The sequence below is a fragment of the Falco biarmicus genome, chromosome 2, assembly GCF_023638135.1.
Source record: "Falco biarmicus isolate bFalBia1 chromosome 2, bFalBia1.pri, whole genome shotgun sequence".
Lineage (NCBI taxonomy): Eukaryota > Metazoa > Chordata > Aves > Falconiformes > Falconidae > Falco > Falco biarmicus.
In genome coordinates, this window is record NC_079289.1 from 12,057,210 (window position 1) to 12,078,346 (window position 21,137).

Here is a 21,137-nt window from a genome sequence, read left to right on the forward strand (position 1 = left end):
CCAAATGTCACAAGGAGATATATTTGTGATCTAGCCCATGAAGGAATAAATGGGCATGTAGCCGTGGCAGTCAAAATCTCGGGAACAACTCTTCATATGAAAAAAATGATGATTCACTGATGGGAAATCACGCATGTATTTATGAGGAAAACCAGAAGGCAGGTGATCTCTCTCCAGAGTTTCTCAAACTTTGGAAGATGAACATTCTGTCTTATCCCTGCTAGTGCAGGTATTGATAGAAGAGTGTTGTGGCATGAAGTGACCTTTGGATTTCTTATTCATACATGGCAAAATAAATCATTTTTTCTTCCCTGCCCTGTTAAAACACTGATCTGGAGGGACTGAGAAAAGGAAGATTCTGCTTTATCTGTGAATTTCATTTAAGGAGGCCTTTGTATCAGGAAGCCTGTCTCACTCTAGAATGATGGTATCATATTCAGAATTTATTTTCAGCTATTGGTTACTTATTGTACTTCGAAAAGAAAAGGGGTTTCCTATAGAAAATCTCTAAATTTCATCTCAAGGTCTGCTGCAGAGTTTGAAAATAATAGTGTTTTAAAGCATTCCCCTATTTAGTATCTTTTGGCCTGAAAAGATGCTAAAGGGCAGTTTTAAACCATGCTGAAAGTAAAGACCAAATCTGTCTCTAGTTGCCGTGGAAATAGAGAATACCCCATTCTGATACAATGGAGCCTAGAATAAAAATCTACAGGTGTAATAGAATTGGCCTTTTCCACAAAACATTTGAATATTTAAATCATTTGAAGCCATTCCTATTTGATGTACTGACAGATTAACTCTCCTTTTTACATTCTAGGAAAAACAAAACCAGAGATTCTAGGCTAATAACTCAATCAGTTATTAAAACTATTTAACATATGGTTTAATTAAGATAGTAAATGTCAATCATCTTTCTCAATATATGATCATATAAAGACAGAAAATTATCTTTCTCTTACTCAGTATTACAGCTTCTATACTAAGTTCTTTTTCTCAGTCGACTCAAAAATTCATGTCATAAAATTGTATTTATAAAAATAACCATGGAATTTATTTAAACAAGCATAATATCTTTAGGCAAAGAAAAAATTTTTCTTTCTTTTAATAAAGACATTCCAATGAATGCATCTTAAGTATTAGCAAAAGAATTAACAAAAATTGCTGCTTAAAAATTTAGAGCTTGTTCCAGCAGAGACTCGCTTATGTCCTTTACTTTATACAACTCCACATCCCATGGCAACCATTTTAAGACCGATTTTGGAATGGTTTATGTCTCAGTCTACTAAACACTTGTTAAATGGGAAGAAGATTTTTCAGTGAATTACTTGCAGCAAATAAAATTTAGTACGTTCTCCACAATGTCAGGGCTTGAAGTTGATAGTACAGAAATGAGCATAGGTGTTCTTGCTTTCCTCAGAAAGCATCATATCACAGAAGCAGACAGCTAAAATTATACTAGGCAATCAGCAGTATCCAACACTAGTTATATTCTGTAATTCCAAAAACCAGATTATTGTCTTCTGTCCTTGTTTAAATCATACAAGTGACTAACATAACCTCTAGCTGATCCAAAGATTTTTGAGGTTCTGAAGCAGCTTAGCTCTGTCTATTGGGATATTTAAAGTTTTAATGGAAAATCTACATGCTAATGCTGTGAATATCACAGGTATTTAAAGATCAGGTTCACATTATGTCATTTAGGCATCTGAATGCCTTTAAAAATGTGTGCCCAAATTCATGTTTTCTTGGAGACATATAAAGCATCATAGTGTTAGTAGCTGCTACAGGTTAAGATGTTTTTCAAATCTAAGATTTGATAATGCAAACACATAGTACTTGCTGGTTTTTACTAACCATGATTTTCTATTCATTGCTCAGTCTCTCCCTGAGATGTCCTTCCTTGCAACAACAGAAAAGTTCCTTCAAGAGGAAGAGAAACATACAAGACAGTTTGAAGAACGTTTAAATTTGCACCTTGAAGAACTGCAAAGACATTCTGAAAATACTCTAAAAAAATATACCAGGATACAGCAAAGCAGGCATACTTAAGCCAGTTACACAATTAAGAAAATAAAACCAAGTAATCACCCATGAGTTTCTTAGAACTAAAATCTGCAACCAGCTGCTTAATGTATTTAGGCATATTGCCAATAGCATGTATTTTTAACACCAAGGATTCAGTAAGATAATCATTACCCTTCAGATTTAGGTATGTTGTAACATGACTATATTACAAAATATTTTTTTTTACAGTGCTGTAACAGAGTCTGTGCTGCACACAATTGAACTATGCAAAACCAACCTGTCTATTTTAGTGACGTACTTTCAATTCTGTGATGTACAGAGGGCTAATAAGTGGAATTATTCCCTTGAAAACATAATCAGCCAAGAGAAATTCTCTAGATTGCACAGAACAGGAATAATAGGGGCCTTTAGCCATGTCATAGCTCCTCGCACAAAGAGCTTATCTATGCTCTGGTTAATCTTGGCTATAGAAATAGCCCTTGGGACTCTTGAAATGAGAACATTTGAGCTCTTTCTTTCTTACATTCTAAGCCATGCAAGTCTGGGAAAGGAACACAAATAGACAAAGCACCTATTTTGAAACCACCCATATTGCCCCTTTTACCAGACCTATACACTTCAGGTGGGGCAGAGCCTGATCTCAGGTGCTTTATGTGTGTTACATTAATAATCTGCAATTTTTAAATCCTGTCTTCAAAAGCATCTGTTTTGGTATTGATGTTTTGATACTACGTTGGCTCATACTTTAGCTGCATTGGAGCAAGGTAAAGAACCTTTAACTTCAGACAGCTTGTGATCAGTCCTAGGTAAGGGCCTAAATTCTTTATATTTTTCCACAACAGAGGATCCATTATAAAACTCAGCAGAGTTAATTCAACTTCATGTGCTGAAAAACTGCATAATGTTGAGATTCCTTTTATTTGCAATTCATACTGAATTCTATTGCTGTGCAAGCGAAACAGAAATTACAGACAGTGTTGATGAACCACCAATTTCAGTGAAAGAGATACTGAAGAACTGCTTTCCAGCATATACTGTTGCCAACTTCCTGGAAAAATCTGGATAAAAATAATACCAGACTGCCAAACAGCTCCAGTTTGTGAATAAAAGAAGTCTCATTAATATTCAAGACCATAGCAAAAATGTAAATTGTTTTTGGAAGCTATATTTCCATTAAGACAAAATACACTACATCACACTTACACAAAATACCAAGATTTTAAATACCAGTTTGGCTTGGTTTGCAATAAAATGAGTAGTGAAAATGAGGCCATCAAAGAACCTTTTACAGGAAAATTCAGGAAAATTACTAGACTCAGCTGGAGGAACGAGGACTGAATGAAAAGATAATGGAAGGACATCAGAACAAACTAAATATATATACATCCTCAACTTAAGGGGAGATGCATCTGGAAATTTTAAAAGAACTAATGAAGAAATTTAGGAACCTCTGGAAATGAAGCTAAATTTTAAGCTGGGAAAGAGCTGTAGAAGCAAAAAGACAGCAAAATGTTGACTTTCAGAAGGGCAAAAGAAAAAAAAATATGGGATATTATTCAGTTAGCCAGATTTTTTTACCACTGCAAGATTTAAACATTCAACAAGACAGTATGCTCCAGATCTTCAAAGAAACAAATGTGTCTGAGTCCAGTCCAGGCCTGAGGATCCATCTCATGATACAGGTCTGTGTGATGATACAGAATAAATGAATGAAATTATCAAAAAATTATTTAAGATTTTTTTTTCTAAAGCTTTGTAAGATCTGGTCAAGCTATTTATTAACTTTGGCCAATGAAATAACAGAGTGAGTTTCAGCCTGACTTTTGTGTAACACCGTATGATATACGCCCCGTGAAAAGCACTGAAAGCTGCAAAGTACCTGTGTCTGAACAGCCTACTTGTTTACTGTTGCTTCCTGCTCAGAGCATATTATGCCACAAATGTACTGAGACAGTATGGATCAAAGTGCCATTTTTTTAACACATACTTACCTGAAAGGTCACGCTTCTCTTTGCTAGCCAAAATCAGCAAAAGTTGTCCATCTGACAATCCCCAATTTAATCGAGCCCACTGCTGCCAGAGTACAGTGGGAGCCACACTGCTGGTTCTGAATACCAGAAATAAGTAGGGAGAAATTTGACTGAACTGGTGAGAGGTTTCTGAAGGAAGATACATATTCCTGATGTTGTGCCAAAAATAGTTTGTACAACATGTACCGCATTTCAAGTTACTTGGAATTATGATGGACAGCAGAAATAATAAAGACTGAGAAATTATATACCTTATGAACCGGGACTGGAGATGCATGTATATTGTCAAAAAATGAATAATCAGAAGGGTCCAAGGCTATTAATATCTGAAAGCACCTATAAAAATGAAAAAAAAAGTATTATTAATTCTAAGTTCATTTGACAGGACAAGGTGCAATGGTCAAGAGCTACAGATTACCCAAAACACACAGAAAATTTCTATTCTACTTTGTGATTACCTGGACAATGGAAAATTGTTGTAAGCTGCTGGACTTCTTTTATGATTTTTCAAAGCTTTACAGAAAAGGAGTTTTTTTGGCTCCCAGTTGAAAGACTTGTTTTAAATAAAAAGAACAATGGTTCAGGCTGCCACCAGCTTTTTTCACTGAAGAAAAACAGAGGTCATGTTCACACAGTTGCCAACGTGTTTCATCGAGATACAATTTTGAAATAGTTGGTGGCATAAGAGCTGCCAGACCATTGTGTCTAATTCACTTCCCAGAACTTTGATGGTGCTGTCAGGGAAACAACAGCATCTGAACAGAAACATTTAGAAGTGGCTCACGTGACAGTTGGGTATTTAGTGCATTTTATTCCTACCATTTCTTACTGTCTTCTTTTTTGTATGGGAAATGCAGGAGTAAAAGAATGGGAGAGTGTCAGGCAGTGAGGACTCTGAACCATGCAGAGCGGAATGCAAACAGTAGCAGCAAAACACAGTGCCAAATGAACACAAAAATGGACAAACGCTATGAAAAATCACAGGCACAGCTTTCTTGCTTTTCCAATGGGTAGACTTCAACAATGGCTTTAGCTTACCCAGTCAAAGGCTAACAAATCTCTGCTTCGACAGATACTACAGAAAACGTCTAACCCCCCAGCCTCACTGTTCTGGCTTTATCGTGTTATAACTGATTATAATTCCTAACTTAACAGTGGTACAATAGCGCACAGAATCAAGTCTGCCGCCACTTAATAATTCAAAAGTGGACTAACCACCACCAGTGGGAATGAGAAAGAAGTCATCAACAGAGACTGCTTAATGAGATGAGGCCCAGGTGATTTTACATCTATGGTATGTCGTACCAGTCATCAGCGGTTTATTTACACAGACAGCTCAGGTATGTGCTGAACTGCATCCAGACCTGCTGCTTTCTGCCCATGGGTCACGCAGAGATCAAACAGCTGGAAGGAGGCAGTGGGCACGGGGTGGGGGTGGGGGTGGGGGGGAAGTCCTTGGCCTGTATCATATGGATAATGGGATTACATTCCCATCGGGCTTTACAACCTACAATAGCCAATGATATCATTCACAATCACTTTTTTTTTTCCATTTAATTATACGCAAAATAGCTATCCACCAGATTTTACGCCAACTGCCTTGTGCTAGGGAAGGTTTCTTTTATTCTCAGACACAGCGGTCTGCTGAGAAAATGCTATGTTAAAGATTGTTCATAGCAGAGCTCATTTGAATTGGCCAAACCAATGTGGGAACTGTGTGTTGTTTTTTCCTCACTGCAGGGTGCAGGTCTCAAAGTTCACGGTGTTGGAGTTACTATTTAATCCCATGGACACCCTCAAACCATAAATAGGCTGCAGTGTAACGTACTGCATCTATGTTTCCACTAGTGGATTGAGCAATGCCCCTCCGCACTGATACACTGTGCTCCAGCGTCCCTTCCTAAACCAACAAACTGATCACTTTGTTCCTCTAATCTACTCTTAACCAAACTGCTACGGGCTTTGAAACAGATTATCAAGAATGTGTTTGCCCAGGTACCTGACCAGACCATGTTTGCTTGCCTAAACCATCCTGGCACTCAATTTCCTGTGACAGATGTAGGATTTACTTTACTTGATATGAATCCTTGTGCTATCCCAGATGGAGCAAGAAATCCTACAGAAGTCCTGGCCCTTGGTAATCCTACATTAGCACTGCAACAAGATATTTTTTTGGTTCAAACTTTTCAACCAAATGAAGGTGGCGCACAGAAGACATCAGCTAACAGCTCCGTGGGCAGTGATGATGAATGATGAAGACACTCGGCTGGGATGTGGATATCAGGACTTTGCTGGTGCACGGTGTGTGAACTGGAACTACCTGCCCTGGTAAGAAATTCTGGTAAGAAAACACCTCTCTGTTGCAGGTCCAAACCAGCAAATCACAGTGCAGGCTCCAGTTCACATCTTCCAGAGCTACAGGAGCGTTCAAACCTGTACACATACCCAGCCAGACAGCAAACAGAAATAGTCTGAAAAAAAAGAACAGTGCATGTTCTCTGCCGTACGTATTTCAAAGTGCTGTTTTCTGAACATCAGAATGTGAAGAAGTAAACGTTTTCTTGGAGATGGATTGAAACAGAAAACCAAGAGCAAATTTTTCTGAGCTCTGAGAATGTGTAGTTCTTCCTTCAGACCACGGGCAGCTTCACTGGCTTCTCTCACTTGGTTTTGGGGAGCTGGGGCTGTGTAGAACACGGACGGGCATTCACCCATTGCAAGAATAATTCACACGATTCCTTTATTTTGTTAGAACTTCAAAGACATTTATAGAGCTCTATTCAAACCTTGATCTTTAAGTATTTGGCTTGGATTTGATTTATGCTTTGAAAAATCAGTTTTAAAAAATGGCTTCCATAACTTGATTTATCAGAAGGCAATGGCAGGTTTTTAATGACTTCACCTGATAATGAGCACTCTTGGAAACCCTATCATAAGACGCTGCTGAAGAAGTATCTCAGCGTGAGTTTTCTGGTAAAATGCTTGTAATAAATCATTCAATTTTGCCCACAAGCTACTGTATGCTGGGAAAAGGTTTGAAACCCTGTTTCTAAAACATTTTTGAAGGCAACTGACAGTCTGAGTAATACATACAATTCTAAAACCAGAGACACAGTTACACCTTTGGCTGAGAAGTTCACAGGAGTTGACATTTGGGCAACTGCCATAAATTTACTTCCCGATTATTTCCCAGTGATTTTTGACAGTTTCTGTCTACAGAGGCTTCATACCATTTTCCCAAATGTGCATTCTCACACCCAATACTAGTAATAGGGAATTTGGTAGAAAATGTCAGAATCTGACTTGTTTACTAGAGAAAAATATATTCTTTTATTTTTTTAAGAGTCAAACTGTGAAATCAATTCTAGCTTCTGCATAAGGAACAATTCAGAATGTGTAACACTATTTTCCTCTCAATTAGCACTCAGTAAAATTGCACATTTCAGGGAAATGAAATACACAATGTCTCTTATTAGCATTAAGCTATAGGTTCATATTAAGAAACATTTGGCTCCAAAAAGATTATTATTGTGACTTGAAGAATTTGCAGATGACAAGAGACAGAGAGGGCATAAGAAAAAGCAGCAGAAATGAAACATCTCATTAGAGAAGTAATCTTAAATATTACGTAACCCAACTGACTTTTTACCCCTGTAGTGGTTATCAGCTGTTAATTGGTCTTATGTGTCACAGACTCAACTCTTGCAGAAAATGAAGGGTGGTAAAAATCACATAAGGACTGTGAACAGTTTCAAGGAAGGCTCTCCGAATTATAGAATTATTGCTTGGGCTGACAAAAAGGCCCTGCAGGTGAAGGGACTGAAATAAACCTGCTACCCAGAGATGGAGAAGTCACACGGACTTTGTTAGAGTCATCAGAAAGTACCACAGAATGAGCAGGGACAGGAAAACCTTGGTTAAAAATCTACGGAAGAGAAAGATGATGATGAGGTATCTATGGAAAAAGTTAGCAGAAATTTTGCTTCCATTCAAGATGCCCAGGAATTCTGCAGAAGACACACATTTAAACTACACACACTTTTGTTCACTTCCTCGGGCACTAACTTTATTCAAGCTGAACACCCTTCAAAAAGGGGCAAACCATCAGAGCTCCATGGCAGCCATCCCTGGCTGAGGATAAAATAAAAACAGGACAAAAAGGATTTTGTGCCTAGGAGACCAGAAGCAGCTGGGAGATGAGACAGACTAAGCGATTGCTTTTATAGAGGCATCATTTCAGATCTCCCCAGTCGAAGGCAGCGGCTCTGAGTACCAAAGCACAGGTAGTTTTCGGTCTCGGTACACGGCTCGGGGAGCACAGGAGCTCCACCGCCGACCTCCCGCTGGTCACCCGGTGAGTAAACACTCTTCTGGGCATACCACCATGACCATCTTGTCTGTGCAGTCTATTTGCATATATCCCAACTATGATGCCGGGGGTGGGGCAGGCAGGCGGGAACACAGCCGAACAGTTCATCCAGACTTCCTTTTAGCAAATTTTGTGTTTCAAAAACATCTTAGTCTGCAGGGCCAGTTTAATTCTAGGCACTACTGACAGCAGTGGCACAGCAAGCGTCATGAGCTGCGGCCACCTCAGCATCCTTGGGTCCCTGCCTTGTTCTGAACTGGGTTTGTTCATAGCTGGCCATAGCTTCGCCCCACAGGGAAGGACACACCTTAGGGCGAAGGCTGCAGGAATCGCATTTCCTTGCCTAAATTGGCTTTTTGCCAGACGGCTGTGGCTGGCAGTACCATTCTGCACAGGAGGTTCCTGCAGGAAGCAGACTTTCAATGGCACGTGTATGAACAGTCCCATTGCGTTCACTGGGACCATCCCTGTGCCGCAAGACAGCACGTGAAGCAAAGACTCGAGGGGTCTTTGACTTTCGGCACAGAAGTACTTCTTGCTGTGCTTCACTGCACTGCACCACCACATTCTTCCTTGCCTGGCCTGTATTTAAGCAGCAGTCAAGAATTCTCAAATTCCCTCCCCCAAGTCTTCTGGAAGGTTACTACTTACTGAGCGCCTTAAAATATTTGGATGAGAAAGGCCTGTGGAAGAATACAGTATTATTGAAGTATTTTGATCAGAATTTATTGCTTGATTTCCTAGAATAAAACTGGCAGAGCTGTGCTCACAGCTTGCTTTAAGTGAGGGGGAAAAGGGGGGGTGTCACAAGGACAGCAGCTCACTTCAGCAAACGGGTTAGAGACCAATGTTATACTCATGGCACTTTTCCTTTCTTAAAAAAATAATTAAAAAAATCAAGGGCTGTATCCAAAATCACCTTTTTATTGCCACTTATACAGATTTAAATATTTAACATTCAGATAAACAACTATCTGTGTTTATGCAGTTTGTTATTTCACCATAAACTGGTAGAATCTCCCTTCCCAACTTCTGTAAGACTCCTTCCAGCAGATCCTGAAGTATTCACTTTGCACGTTGGCATCTCACAGCAACAGAAGTTCTTTTTGAGTGAACTATATAGCGTTTAATGAAAAAAATATTACACAACGTAGGCTTTCACAATAAGTCACATTTTTTGCAAAATAATTTGAAGATTCCAAGTAAGACTTCTCTCTTTTATTCAAAAAATAAATATATCCTTTATGAATCAAAGCACTTCATATGACATTAAGTACAAAGAAGAAATGTACTTCTTTGGAAGTTCTGAAATAAGACATACAAGAGCTCATGGGAGCAACATTATCTATAACAGTGATAAAAGCTGAAAGCAGATTTTTTACAAATTTATAGCCGAACAAGATTTCCTTTTACAATATATAGCTTCAAACAGATTTAAGAAAAACACCATTTTAAAAGTCTGAAAGGCACATGAACTGAACCATAAAACGTACTGGCACATTCAGCAATACGTTTTATGTTACATTCCTAAAGAGAATCTGCAGGACCCTAACCAAGAGAAAGACTGAAAATACCAGCAAGTTCCTTTGTAAAGTACTGAAAGAGTGGCAGAGAGTTCCTTTTGGCTCTTGATAAAATCAGTAATACCCCAAAGCTAGAAAGTCTGCAAAGCTGCATCATTCAGTTGTATTTGGACGAGTCGCTACATAAACAAAAACAACAATCAGCAGTACTACAACAGCCAGGGTGGGAAGCACCACTGTGGTGATTTGTTGCCGAGCCTCTTGCATCGCCTGTTTTCTCTCCTTTTTATCTTTGGAGGTCTCTTTTTTGGGTTTTCCTCTTAGCTGCCTCATTCTCCTCTTAGGATCTTTTGTTTGCCAAAATGGGGGAACAAGGGAGCTGAACAGCAGAAAATAGTCCCAGATCTTTTGAAACAAGGGGTTGAAGAATTCCTCCTCCTTCAGGTGGTTGGCTGTGCAAGAAACTGCAAGAGAAGGAAAAAAACAATTCTTTTGAGCAAGTTCTACACATATTCCAGTTATTAAAACCATTTGCAGCTCCACTTGGGAAATCTTTTATCCAACAGGCACCAGTACCTGTGCAGCAATTTCAAGGGAACGGAATCACAGTGCGCTCGCTCAGCTCATCAATAACACTTTCCCCATAAAAACTACAGCAGTTCATCACGGGGTGTGTGTTTGTCCAAGAGCACTGAACTTGCACTCTGTTAAGCCAGAAGCAAAGCCCAGCACCAGACGTTTTATCCTCCAAGGCAAACAAGATAACACAGCTAAAGACTTAACGAAAATAATATGAATTATTCTTGTGTCAACAGAAGAGTACCAGCTGCCCCTCCCTGTAACAGCAGCAGGCTCCCAGCTGAAGGTCCGTGGCTCCCACAAACCTGCAGAACGAGGAAGGGCAAGCAAAGCACGCACCCTGCCGTAAGGAAAAGCATTAAGCTTTTATCATCCACGCCAGTTATTCATTAGAATAAAGAATATTCTAACAGGAAGAAATGTGGGGAAAGAGCTGCTTAACACTTCTGGGTTTGCTGCCATAGAACAAAGTCTAAATCATAACATGACTCAGTGCTGTCGCTCTTATTACAGCTATCGTTTTTATAAGAAAAAGAACCCAAGCGATAACCAGCCCGCTTACAAATCACTGGTGTAGACAAGCAGTCATTAATAAGGTAGTTGCTCTGCAGCATCTACCAGACCAATTTTTAAAAGCAGAAGTATCTAGAAAGTGAGATTAACAAAACCACCGCACAATATGAAAGCCTGAGGAGAGAAGTAAGGAGAATTAGTAGGTGCTTAATATTTCCATACCCTAAGGTTTTTTGCCCCTAAGCTGCCTACAGCTGTGTAATTCACTGACTGTGACGGGGGAGGGAGGGTGCCAGCTGTCTGGCTATACTCCTCCTTGTCATGTCCCCCATTTCTGCAGCAGCACAATAGCCAGATACAGGCCAGATGTATCTAGACACAAATTTGGAGGGTAACAATTACTGGTGTCAAATACTGAGTGGTGTCAAAAGTGAATGATGAACTGATGTTTTTCCATTGCTCTCTAACATACATGTATGTAGAAATTAGTGGGTTAACATAACCCCCTCTTTTCTTTCCCTCTTCTTTATATCAAAATATAAAGATGATTTAGCATGCTGCTGTAGGTGAGGAGCACGTGTCAACAAGCAAAGCTGCAAAGCTGGCTCAGTTCACTTTCTTCTTGATGTATCATCTCTGGTCAATGCTACAAGTTGTCTCACAACTACTTTTTTTTTTAAATAAAGAGGTTTTCACTGAAAGTGGGATGCTTTCTCTTGGTGTTAGCACTCAACCTTCTTTGTCAGCCTGACCACAGAAGCAAAACCAAACTAAAATGCTCATGTACAGAACAAGAATCCTCACCTGTAGATTATGTGCAACTACAAAGGAGTTTTCATCCTTTCTCAACAACAGCAGCAACCTGCCTGCTGTGAATTTCATCCAGCCAATGAGGTTGGTGAGATACTGCATCAAGGAGGGTAAAATAGGCAATAACTCTGCTAACTTGAAATTATGGAAGTGACCAGACTATAAGAGCAACCATGTGGCACTGGGAAACCAACAGCAAATGAATGGGTCAGTATTCCTGTCTTTACATGGTCCTTCCTGCACACAATAATAAAAAAAAAAACCACCAAAACACACCACCAAACCAAACAAACAAACAACCCACCCTGTCAAGCATGACAGAATCTCAGTGTTCAGCTGGATTCACCAATTCTGCATCCCCTGCACACAGACGTTTCAAGCAGTTGTTTCTTCTGATCAAAAACTTTGCAAATTCAACGTGCATTCTGAGGCAGACACTTCATTTGGGTTTTGACAAAGCACAAAAGGAAAATTTTGGTGCTTGGGATGATTTTCAAAAGAAGAAACGATGAAGTTCAAGTCTCACAAAGAACCATTTCCTTCTACAAGCTGCAGCATTAAAACCAAAGTATATATCAGATGTAGAGAGACCAGAAGTGGTCAGTGAACTTCATTATAGGGAGGTAAACAGGAAATGGATGGAGCAACTACACCCAGCACACTGTTCCAGCCTTTTAATCCAAAGGGGCTGCTTCACTTCTAAACTTCCCAACTCCTCCTCAGCAAATCCTCAGCTCTCTTATTGATTCAGGAGAGAGACTTTGGTATTCCACTTTCCGCAAACTACGGGTTTCTGGCTTGGTTTTGTTGTTTCTCACTTCTCTAACTCTTGAATTTCCTCAGGGGTAAAAGAAATCTCTTCCTGCTCTGGTTACAAGCTTTATTACCAAACCCTGGAAAAATGACTATGCAAAATAAAGTTTTACATTTGCCGTTTGGGATAATATGAAACCCAAGGCGTTTCAGGCCCTAGTATTTTCGTATTATTTTCTGTCTCCACTGTTAATGTGCGTCAGTAGGTTTTGTATCCAGATAACTCACAAGACCCAAGAAGTGATGGGCAGTAAAAGCTTTTGGGACTTTCTGCGTACCATAGTAACAAACAGGAGTTGCCATGAAACCAATCTCTCTTACACTAAATGTATGCCTTGCTCTACACAGCATCACTTGCTACACAGACATTAAAAACATCAGGATGGGTTTTTAAGTCTCTTTTGAATGAATATTTCATTCTGAAGCAAAATTATACCAAGTTAATTACATACACTAGCTAACATCTGACGGCTTAGAACAGAAAGCCTTCCCGCAAATGTCAGCGCCACTTGAATTGCAAGCTGATGCTCCCCAGTTTGGGAACCTGGCATCAATCTCGAAATATGTGTCCAGTAGATTGGGTTACTCAGCTTTGCTACTGGCAGAGATGGACTTGCACAGAAACTGGCCCACAGTTTTCAGAAAGATGAGCCTTAGGGTTCATCTTAACCGAACCATAAAACAGAGGCAGCAAGTAGCTGCCAGGCTCCCGCTGCCGCTAGGGGCCCAGACACGACTGCCAGTATTAGACAGTTGCTGCAGGAGACAACACTCGCCCCCAGGAAAGGTCTGGGATGTTGTGCATGCTGCTGTGTTCATGCTGGTATGAAACAGCACTTCAAAAAACAGTGCTCAGTTGCACAAGATGAAATTCTACAGCCCACGGTGTGCGAGCAGATAGGAGCGCCACAGCTATCCCTTTCCACCACCAAACCTCTTACCAGCCACCCACAGGCTTCACTGCAGGCAGGTGACTACGGACAATTACAGAAAGGACTAAACAGACACATGAAGTACAGCAAGTCAGTGCAGGGCCGGCATCACAACGTCAGGGTCTCGTTCCCCAAGGGGTGCACGGCCCGTGGAAACAAATTGTCTCACGTTATGGAGCTACGTCCTTCAGCCGGCTCACCCTGCTCATGCGCTGGGAAGGCTGAACTCAAAGAGGGGAAGGAAATAACATAGCATTAGGATGGGTGTAATTAACACTCCAGTTAGCACTGCCCATTTAAAACATCTCAAGGCAAGTCGTTATCAGAAGGACAAACTAGCATGGGGTGATGAGATTATTTTTAAGTTCACTACAGCAAAGTATCCCCCAGAAGTGGGAATCTGCTGGCTAGAAAGAAACCATCTCAGTTGCCAAGTCAAGAAAATGAGGGTTGACTTGGCATATTTGTTTAAACCACCCATTTCACAGAGCTCACCTCTTCACTCTGACACTGAAAAAAGCTAAGGTTTAAATGTTTTGTTCTGCTTGAAAAGTTCAAGCTACTGAAGACAAATCTAAAAACTTCATTCTTCAGCATAATAAAAGTTCACAAACTTAGTACCCTGGCTCGACGTCTACAGCAATTACATTCCTCCTTGCCCACCATCCAAATTGCTTTTTATATATAAAGTGCTCTTCATCCTACCTTCTCGGTTAAGTTACTCTGAACTGTTTTTGCAGAGCTAACCTCAAAACCCAAAGCATAAATCAGCAGACCTGATGAAGTCACTCATACCAATGCTGAAGCATTTGCCAGCATCTTAAAGCAAGTCAGCTACGGTTAAGCAGGGATCATTTTGTACCAGAAGGAACTTGTGGGGACTGGTATCCTTCAAAACGTATCAACAGTCTTCCAGCCTGAATTTGTGGCAGTCCTGCATCTCCTCTTTTTCGTAAAATTAATCCTGACCATTAGTAATCTGCAATTAAAAGCTCCTCACACCACACATGGCTATTCCTGGGAGCCAGGAACAGCAGCCTTGACTCCGGCTACCCCAGCACTTTCCAAGTATTGCAATTCTGCATCTCCTTCTCCATGCAACACATGCACAAAAGATTTGGTTTATCGGCACTTAGTGTAACCGCACGTCTAGATGTCTAAAGAACTTATTATCAGCAACCTTACAGCATGAATGTATTAGCCAGGTTAAACTGCGTAATTTTTCTCCGAACCCAAAATTACAAGTGTTTGCGAGCCAATTTAGATTAACCTGGCTTCATGATCTTGGCTACTGACACTGTAACATTTCTGCAACAGCAAAACATCTTCAAATTCAAACAAACAATCTGACAAGAATTAATTTGTATCATTTAAATTTTCACCTAGGGCCATGGATAATGTTACTGAGACATTAAAAACAAAACCAAACAACAAACCAGCAGTCAGGACATACTGTATTCAAATTGCCTACCAGCAGTAGGGAAAAGGACACAAGACACCTATGCCGACAATACCTTTCAGATTACTTGAGCCCCCAAACCAGTGGTTCCCAATCATCAGGACACATCAGCAGAGTCAAGAGAAACTAAACCCCATCAGTTTTTGCTACTGGGCTGATTATTTTAGGATACTGCATGCAGAGCTGCTGTACGGAGGCTGAAGAAGAGTCAAATCTGAGATGAAACGAGGAGGTGGCGAGGACCCAGGGGCAAGAGGAAGCCTGGCTAGTAGGGAACCTCTGCTCAGCACTGCGTGGTTGTTAGAACAGGAGCACTCCCCGGCCTTCCCACCAGTGAAGCTGGATCATTCCCTGCAGTGCTGCCAAAACCCCAGGCCACGGCACAGAGCACCGTGCTTGCATGGTCCCAGCAGGATGGACACAGCGGCTCTGGGCAGCCAGGAGCAGCTGTGCAGGCTCTCCCACACATGAGGCTTTAATCCTCCCTTACCTTCGCAACTTCATCTTCACTGCTGCTGAACCAGTGACCACCACAAGGAAATGGCAGCTCCTGACGATGCAGAAGGAAACCTGACACGCTGCCCCAGCCAGCATGGGGAGACCAGGACTGACAAGCTGGCTGAAGTAATTTCTTTCTTACTTCTACCCTTAATTAAAGTGAGGTCTACGCAACAGATACACATTATTTCCTACCTTTGAAACCATGCAAATGTTTTGGGATTTTTTAATATATGATTGAACTGCACGTAATGCTGTTGCACAAAACCCCGGGCACTATTTAATAAAGGCCAAGACTTGTTTCAGGCGACCCCATGGAACACAGATTTATGTTGTTTTATCGTTACTCCGTAACTGATACCTCAAGGTGAAATACCACATTTTGGATGGGGAATTTTCTTTCCTGCAGCTCTAAGGTATGTCCATTGCTACAGTGGCATCAGCAAGGTCACAAAATTTCGAAGATGATTTGGCCAGCTTAGAAATGCAGCTAAATGGGAATTTAAAAAAGCATTTCAGCAGGAGCTTGGGAGAGATTTACAAACAGGAATATTTGCGCACCAAGCTCTAGATGGGGTCTCCAGAGACCTCCATTCCAGACGCAGACTTTCCATCCATCCAGGTCCAGCACTGTCCCTTGTTTTTTGCCTTGTGTTTCAGTTTTGGCAAGCGTAAGAGAAAAATAACAACTCTGAAGAACACCTTCATCCCTTCGGGTGGCTGCCACCTGGGTAGGCTTTGCAAGAGCACTTTGACCGGTTCACACCCAACTCCCACACTGAGACAGAAGCTAACCCTGCTCCTGTGTTTGCATCTGACATCACACACCTAATGCCTTGCAAACCCAGCTCCAAGGAGGGAACTTTTAAAAAAAGATTTAAAACAAAAAAAACCTTGATTGTAACTGGTTTTATGCAGCTCCTTGTCCAACACTATTTCCATCACATTCAAGTAAAATTATTATACTCCTTTTTAAACACTAAATGTAAAATGAGAGTTTAAAAAAAAAATAATCTTCATTATTTGACAGGCTCTAAAGGAGCAAAATGTTCACTTGTGTGGGTGACATACATGGATAGAGCAGAAATTTGCCAATTTGACTAAGAAAGCTGAACCCTAAAGAGCAAGCCTGCCCAGAGGATTAACAAAACAATTTAATCCCAGTTGCACCTTCCCCAGCCAACCCACTTTCAGCAACATAAAATCAGCCCCATGATGAAGCAAATATTCCAGTTGCAGGACAGTTCCTTTTTGGTACCGAAACACAGCTCTGTGCAACAGAGAAATGATTGTCACCTGCTTAAAAAAAGAAACTTTTCATTTGTACAAGCCATCCCCCTAAGGGAACAAGAGCAAGCAAAGGCAGCAAGGACTGTGCAGAACAGCCACACGAACAGCTTCAGCTTCTGAACTGTCAAATGCTCTGGGTCACCCAACTCGTTACTTTTAAACAAAAGTTACACAGCAGAATTGATGCACAGCTGAAGATAATGCTTGAAATGCCAAATCTGAGATCTTCTGATTCAGTGATACTACCTGTCACGATTTCAGTGTGCTAAAAATGAAGAAAAGCATTAAGAGAATTTTTTTTTTGTTCTGTGAAAAATGGATTTTCATGTTACAGCATGAGGCCAATTCTTAATATCATAAAAATTTACCTCAGTCTATTTGACTGTAGCAAGGAATTATAATTAGCAAATCAAACCAAACCTGTTTTCAAGGGTAAAAGCTTTTATTACACACATAACAATATGGAACTATTAAGATTCTGCTTGAAGTCAGTTTAACATTATTTTTTAGTGAGGGGTGGTGGCTTTTTTTCCAAATTACAGACCTAAATCTGAATTGACCCATCATGACTGCAACATCACATTTACTGTAAATGTAGCTTTGAGAGTCTCCAAACTACTCTCAGCATTTGGAAAATGAAAGCCAGCACTGAATGCTGCCAGAAAGTCAGAGAGAACAAGGCCGCCAAAGCAGAAAGCTATTTCAATACGATTTTCACAATTCTGAGGGCTTGGATATAGCAAGTAATCTGTATTAGAAACAAAAAGCCACGGATCTCTGCATCTGGGAAGGCATTGTTAAACAGAGATGAGGTGACGGTATTTTTGGCGCATACGGCATTGCAGTGCAGTCCTATCTGCCCTGAATGCAGCAAAGAAACAGAACAAAATAAATAAAAAGGCAAGTCTTCTTGGTCCATGAACAGGTGGATAAATAAACTGTATTTTTCTTTGTAGATAAAAGAACCAGCATCAAGCCAACTTTTGTAACAGGCAGTCCAATGAAGAAATACAACTATTGTTTACTGAAAACACATAAAAAACAAACACGTAATTTCTGTTATTGCATGAATTCAATTCCTAGGGGAGGCTGTAAAAGAAGAGCTTGCCATTCTCCATCTATATAGCAACAGATGATCTTGTGCATAAATGCAGTAAACCACAACACCTAGCACATGACTTGATCTTACATGTTTGCTCAGCTGTTTTCTTTATAAGTCATTTTCTCGGCTGTTTCTGACAAGACTCCTTTGGATACAAAACATTTCTCTTTCCAGTGTATTTACAGAAATTCAGTCAGTTTCTAAATATCAACACTAAATACATAAATAAAAATAAAGGAGTCACTGGTGTCAGAGCTCCTCAAAATTTATGTGCTGCTTTCCCAGACCAATTCCAAACATTCTGCATCCACAAGAAGATGCAGCAATAGGAATCTGGCATGAAAATAACATTTCTGTTTTCCAGTACAGCTGCAACAGGGTTACAAGCCCATCAAGACCAGGACAGTTGCTGCTAACCCGCACCACAAGCTGAACTGTCACCAGAGGGTAGCAGCACTCACCCTCTGAGCAGATGATGGCCTAGATGGGAAACACACTTTTCCTATGATCCAGCATGGGTGCTGGTTGTTACTTCTCCCGTGCAAACTACTGGGTTCCCAATACAGTCACTCCATGAGACAGCATCACTATAAACGTGTTTGAGACACATCCCCAAGATACACGCCAGGCAGAACGCCAGCAAGTCCGAGGCCTGATGTTACAGTTTTGTAATGCAAACAGGAGAGTTGAGAGACTGTCACTGTTTTTCATTATAATTCTACTGTCATTAAAACTTTGGCACTGAAAATTCAGTCCAGGCTAAAGCTTGGCAGACTAAAAATCCATGCCGACAGCAAGAACAGATTGCTAAATCTAAAACTAAAAAAAAAAACCAAAAAACCCCAAAAAACCAAAAACCAGCCACAAAGGCAAGGGATAAGCCTAGGGCAGCAGGGGTGCATGCATACGTGTGTGCGCAGTGGAGAGGGGGACCGGCAGAAGAGAAAAGCTGAAAGAACAGCTCCCAAGTACCAAGGCAACATTAGAAACAACATGTGTAGCTTCTGACTGCAAGACAATCTTTATATGCTGGACTCAAACTATTTGTGAAACAGTCCTTCTTCAGAGGGCAAGAGAAATCTCCCTCTTTCCAGCTTGATACAGAAATAGCTGCCATAGGCAAAAGCAAGATGGATCCGTACCTGGACTCCAGAAACTCCCAAGACAGCCCTGCAGGGGAAAACTGAATGCACTGCACTGACAGTGGCACTTACATTTTATTTTATCAAGTAACTTGGAGGTATTCACAGATTTAAAGCAAGCTGGATATAATGCCAGAGCATGCTGAACGAGGGGTTCAGATTGCAAACTCACCCCCTTCAGGACTTGTCTGAAGTTCTGTTTTTTCAAGCTTTCCTTGGCACACATAGTTTTCCAGTAGGAGGCTGAGGAAAGACTGCTGGCACCATGCCTGCCTCTCCCTGCCTGTACACGTGCCAGGGGAGGACAGCATGACACCGGAGAGCAACTAAATCACGCAGAAATCAACCCAAATAGAATCGTTGAAGTGGGTGCCTGTGTTACTCCCTTACTTGATTTCCAAGCAGGGCAGGTATTTCAGAGCTTATGCAGTGCTGCTGTTTGACAGGTTTCATTCCCACGACTGTTGCCTTCTACACGCTCTCATTTGATCTGGGTAATCAAGTTATCAATAAGTGAAATAAAAACCTCCACTTTAGATCAGAACAGCACCACAGGTTTAGGCTAGATCTCTTTCTCAGGCAGCCAGAAATCTGTACCCTTCCCAAATTCCTTTCAAATTACAGAAACGTTCACAACATCAACATGTTAACAATGCAATCCGGACACCTTTTTTGGGGGGGAAGGGAAGATAAAAACTGAGACTTGCGACACAGGATGGGTGGGGAATTTCTTCTTCCTATCACTGCTCTCATTAAAATCTCATTCTGTTCACTCCCCAGCTTAAACCTGAAGTCTTATTACATTTCACTAAACAATCCCACAATATAATAAAGCAGCAGGCTTTCCTGCCATGATTGATAGACTCTGTTTGCAATTATGTAAGGAGAAGGCACATAATTACATACAGCTGGATTAGGCTGATCAAATCCCTGTTAGTGTCTGTCAATATACACATAATAAGACAGTGTCACATTAATATAAACTAATTTAAATGCAGAAAGTTTAATTAAGACTTAATAAAATTACAGAGTCAGAAAGAAAAAAAAGTTTTGCACAGTCTGAGTTTCCCAGCAAAGCCACCCTCTAAACATAGGCCTGTTTTGCCTAATCAGTTCTGCAACACTGGTTCTTGCACCACCTATTCATGCGCTCCTATTTACAGTCCAACCATCAGGACTTTCCACCAGCTCAAAAACTCAGAAGCAAAAGCAAACGCTACGGAGCCATGTGTGTAATGAAGTCTGCTATGAGCAAGCCCTGGCAGTTGAAGAAGGACGTCTCAAAAGTTCCTCTACAACGTTCAGCAAACAGCTATCAACTGGTACCATAGCTCAACCACCGTAAAGTACAAGTGACCTTCTTTTAAAGCATTTACCAAGACCAAAACATTACATCCCCCTCTGTAGCAGTGTTTATATTCTCCCTTCTCATTTATTCCTGTACAGCCTCCTCTTCCACTCGGGTTGTTTTTAAAGCAATCTGCGATATCCACAGCGCTCTCAGAGGGTCACCAATGATCTACAACCATGCATTAACCCCAATAAGATTAGCACAAGATACCAGCTTCATTCCCTGCTGAACAGACCCAAACTTTTCCAAGGGTAGTCATGCTCGTGCACTGCCCAAGTCATCTTTTTTGTGCAAGTCCTAAGTATATGGATGCAACCAAATTCCTAACCTCTGGTAAACTAGTATTAAATGCTTGGTATGGCATATAAGCAACATCAGCTCATGTAAGCCCATGCGTGCAGTGCCAAGGAGATCTGGGCATGGATGCCAGGAGTCCTGTTGCCTACACACGTTCCCTTTCCCCTTCACTGTGATGACTCCACTTGTTCTGCGCATGCACGTGCATTATCACCATTTCTAACCTAGACGCCTACATTGTTTGTATTCCCTGCATTTTCCAAGACAGCAATTGAGATAAGAAGAGTGCAGCAGTGACACTGTGCCACCACAGACCTCCTCTCCACCAAGCAGCACGTTTGTGCTTCACTACATCAGGAAGCAGGATCTCGGATCTAATGCAGGGCACCTCACTGCTCCTCAAA

At 40.9% G+C, this 21,137-nt stretch overlaps 2 protein-coding genes across 5 annotated transcripts in view; one reads left to right on the plus strand and one right to left on the minus strand.

Moving 5' to 3' along the window:
* DEUP1 (deuterosome assembly protein 1) overlaps nt 1–21,137 on the plus strand; it is a 66,732-nt gene that overhangs the window by 41,416 nt on the left and 4,179 nt on the right. Inside the window, 1 exon segment of the mRNA XM_056328642.1 lies at nt 1,879–2,035. Coding sequence (XP_056184617.1) covers nt 1,879–2,035 — 157 coding nt within the window.
* SMCO4 (single-pass membrane protein with coiled-coil domains 4) overlaps nt 9,329–21,137 on the minus strand; it is a 28,229-nt gene continuing 16,420 nt past the window's right edge. For all 4 annotated transcript variants that reach the window (XM_056328654.1, XM_056328655.1, XM_056328653.1 and 1 more), the window contains exon 2: nt 9,329–10,411. In XM_056328654.1, the coding sequence (XP_056184629.1) occupies nt 10,101–10,280 (180 nt within the window). In that variant the 5' untranslated portion in view covers nt 10,281–10,411 and the 3' untranslated portion in view covers nt 9,329–10,100. The remainder of the gene's footprint in view (nt 10,412–21,137) is intronic.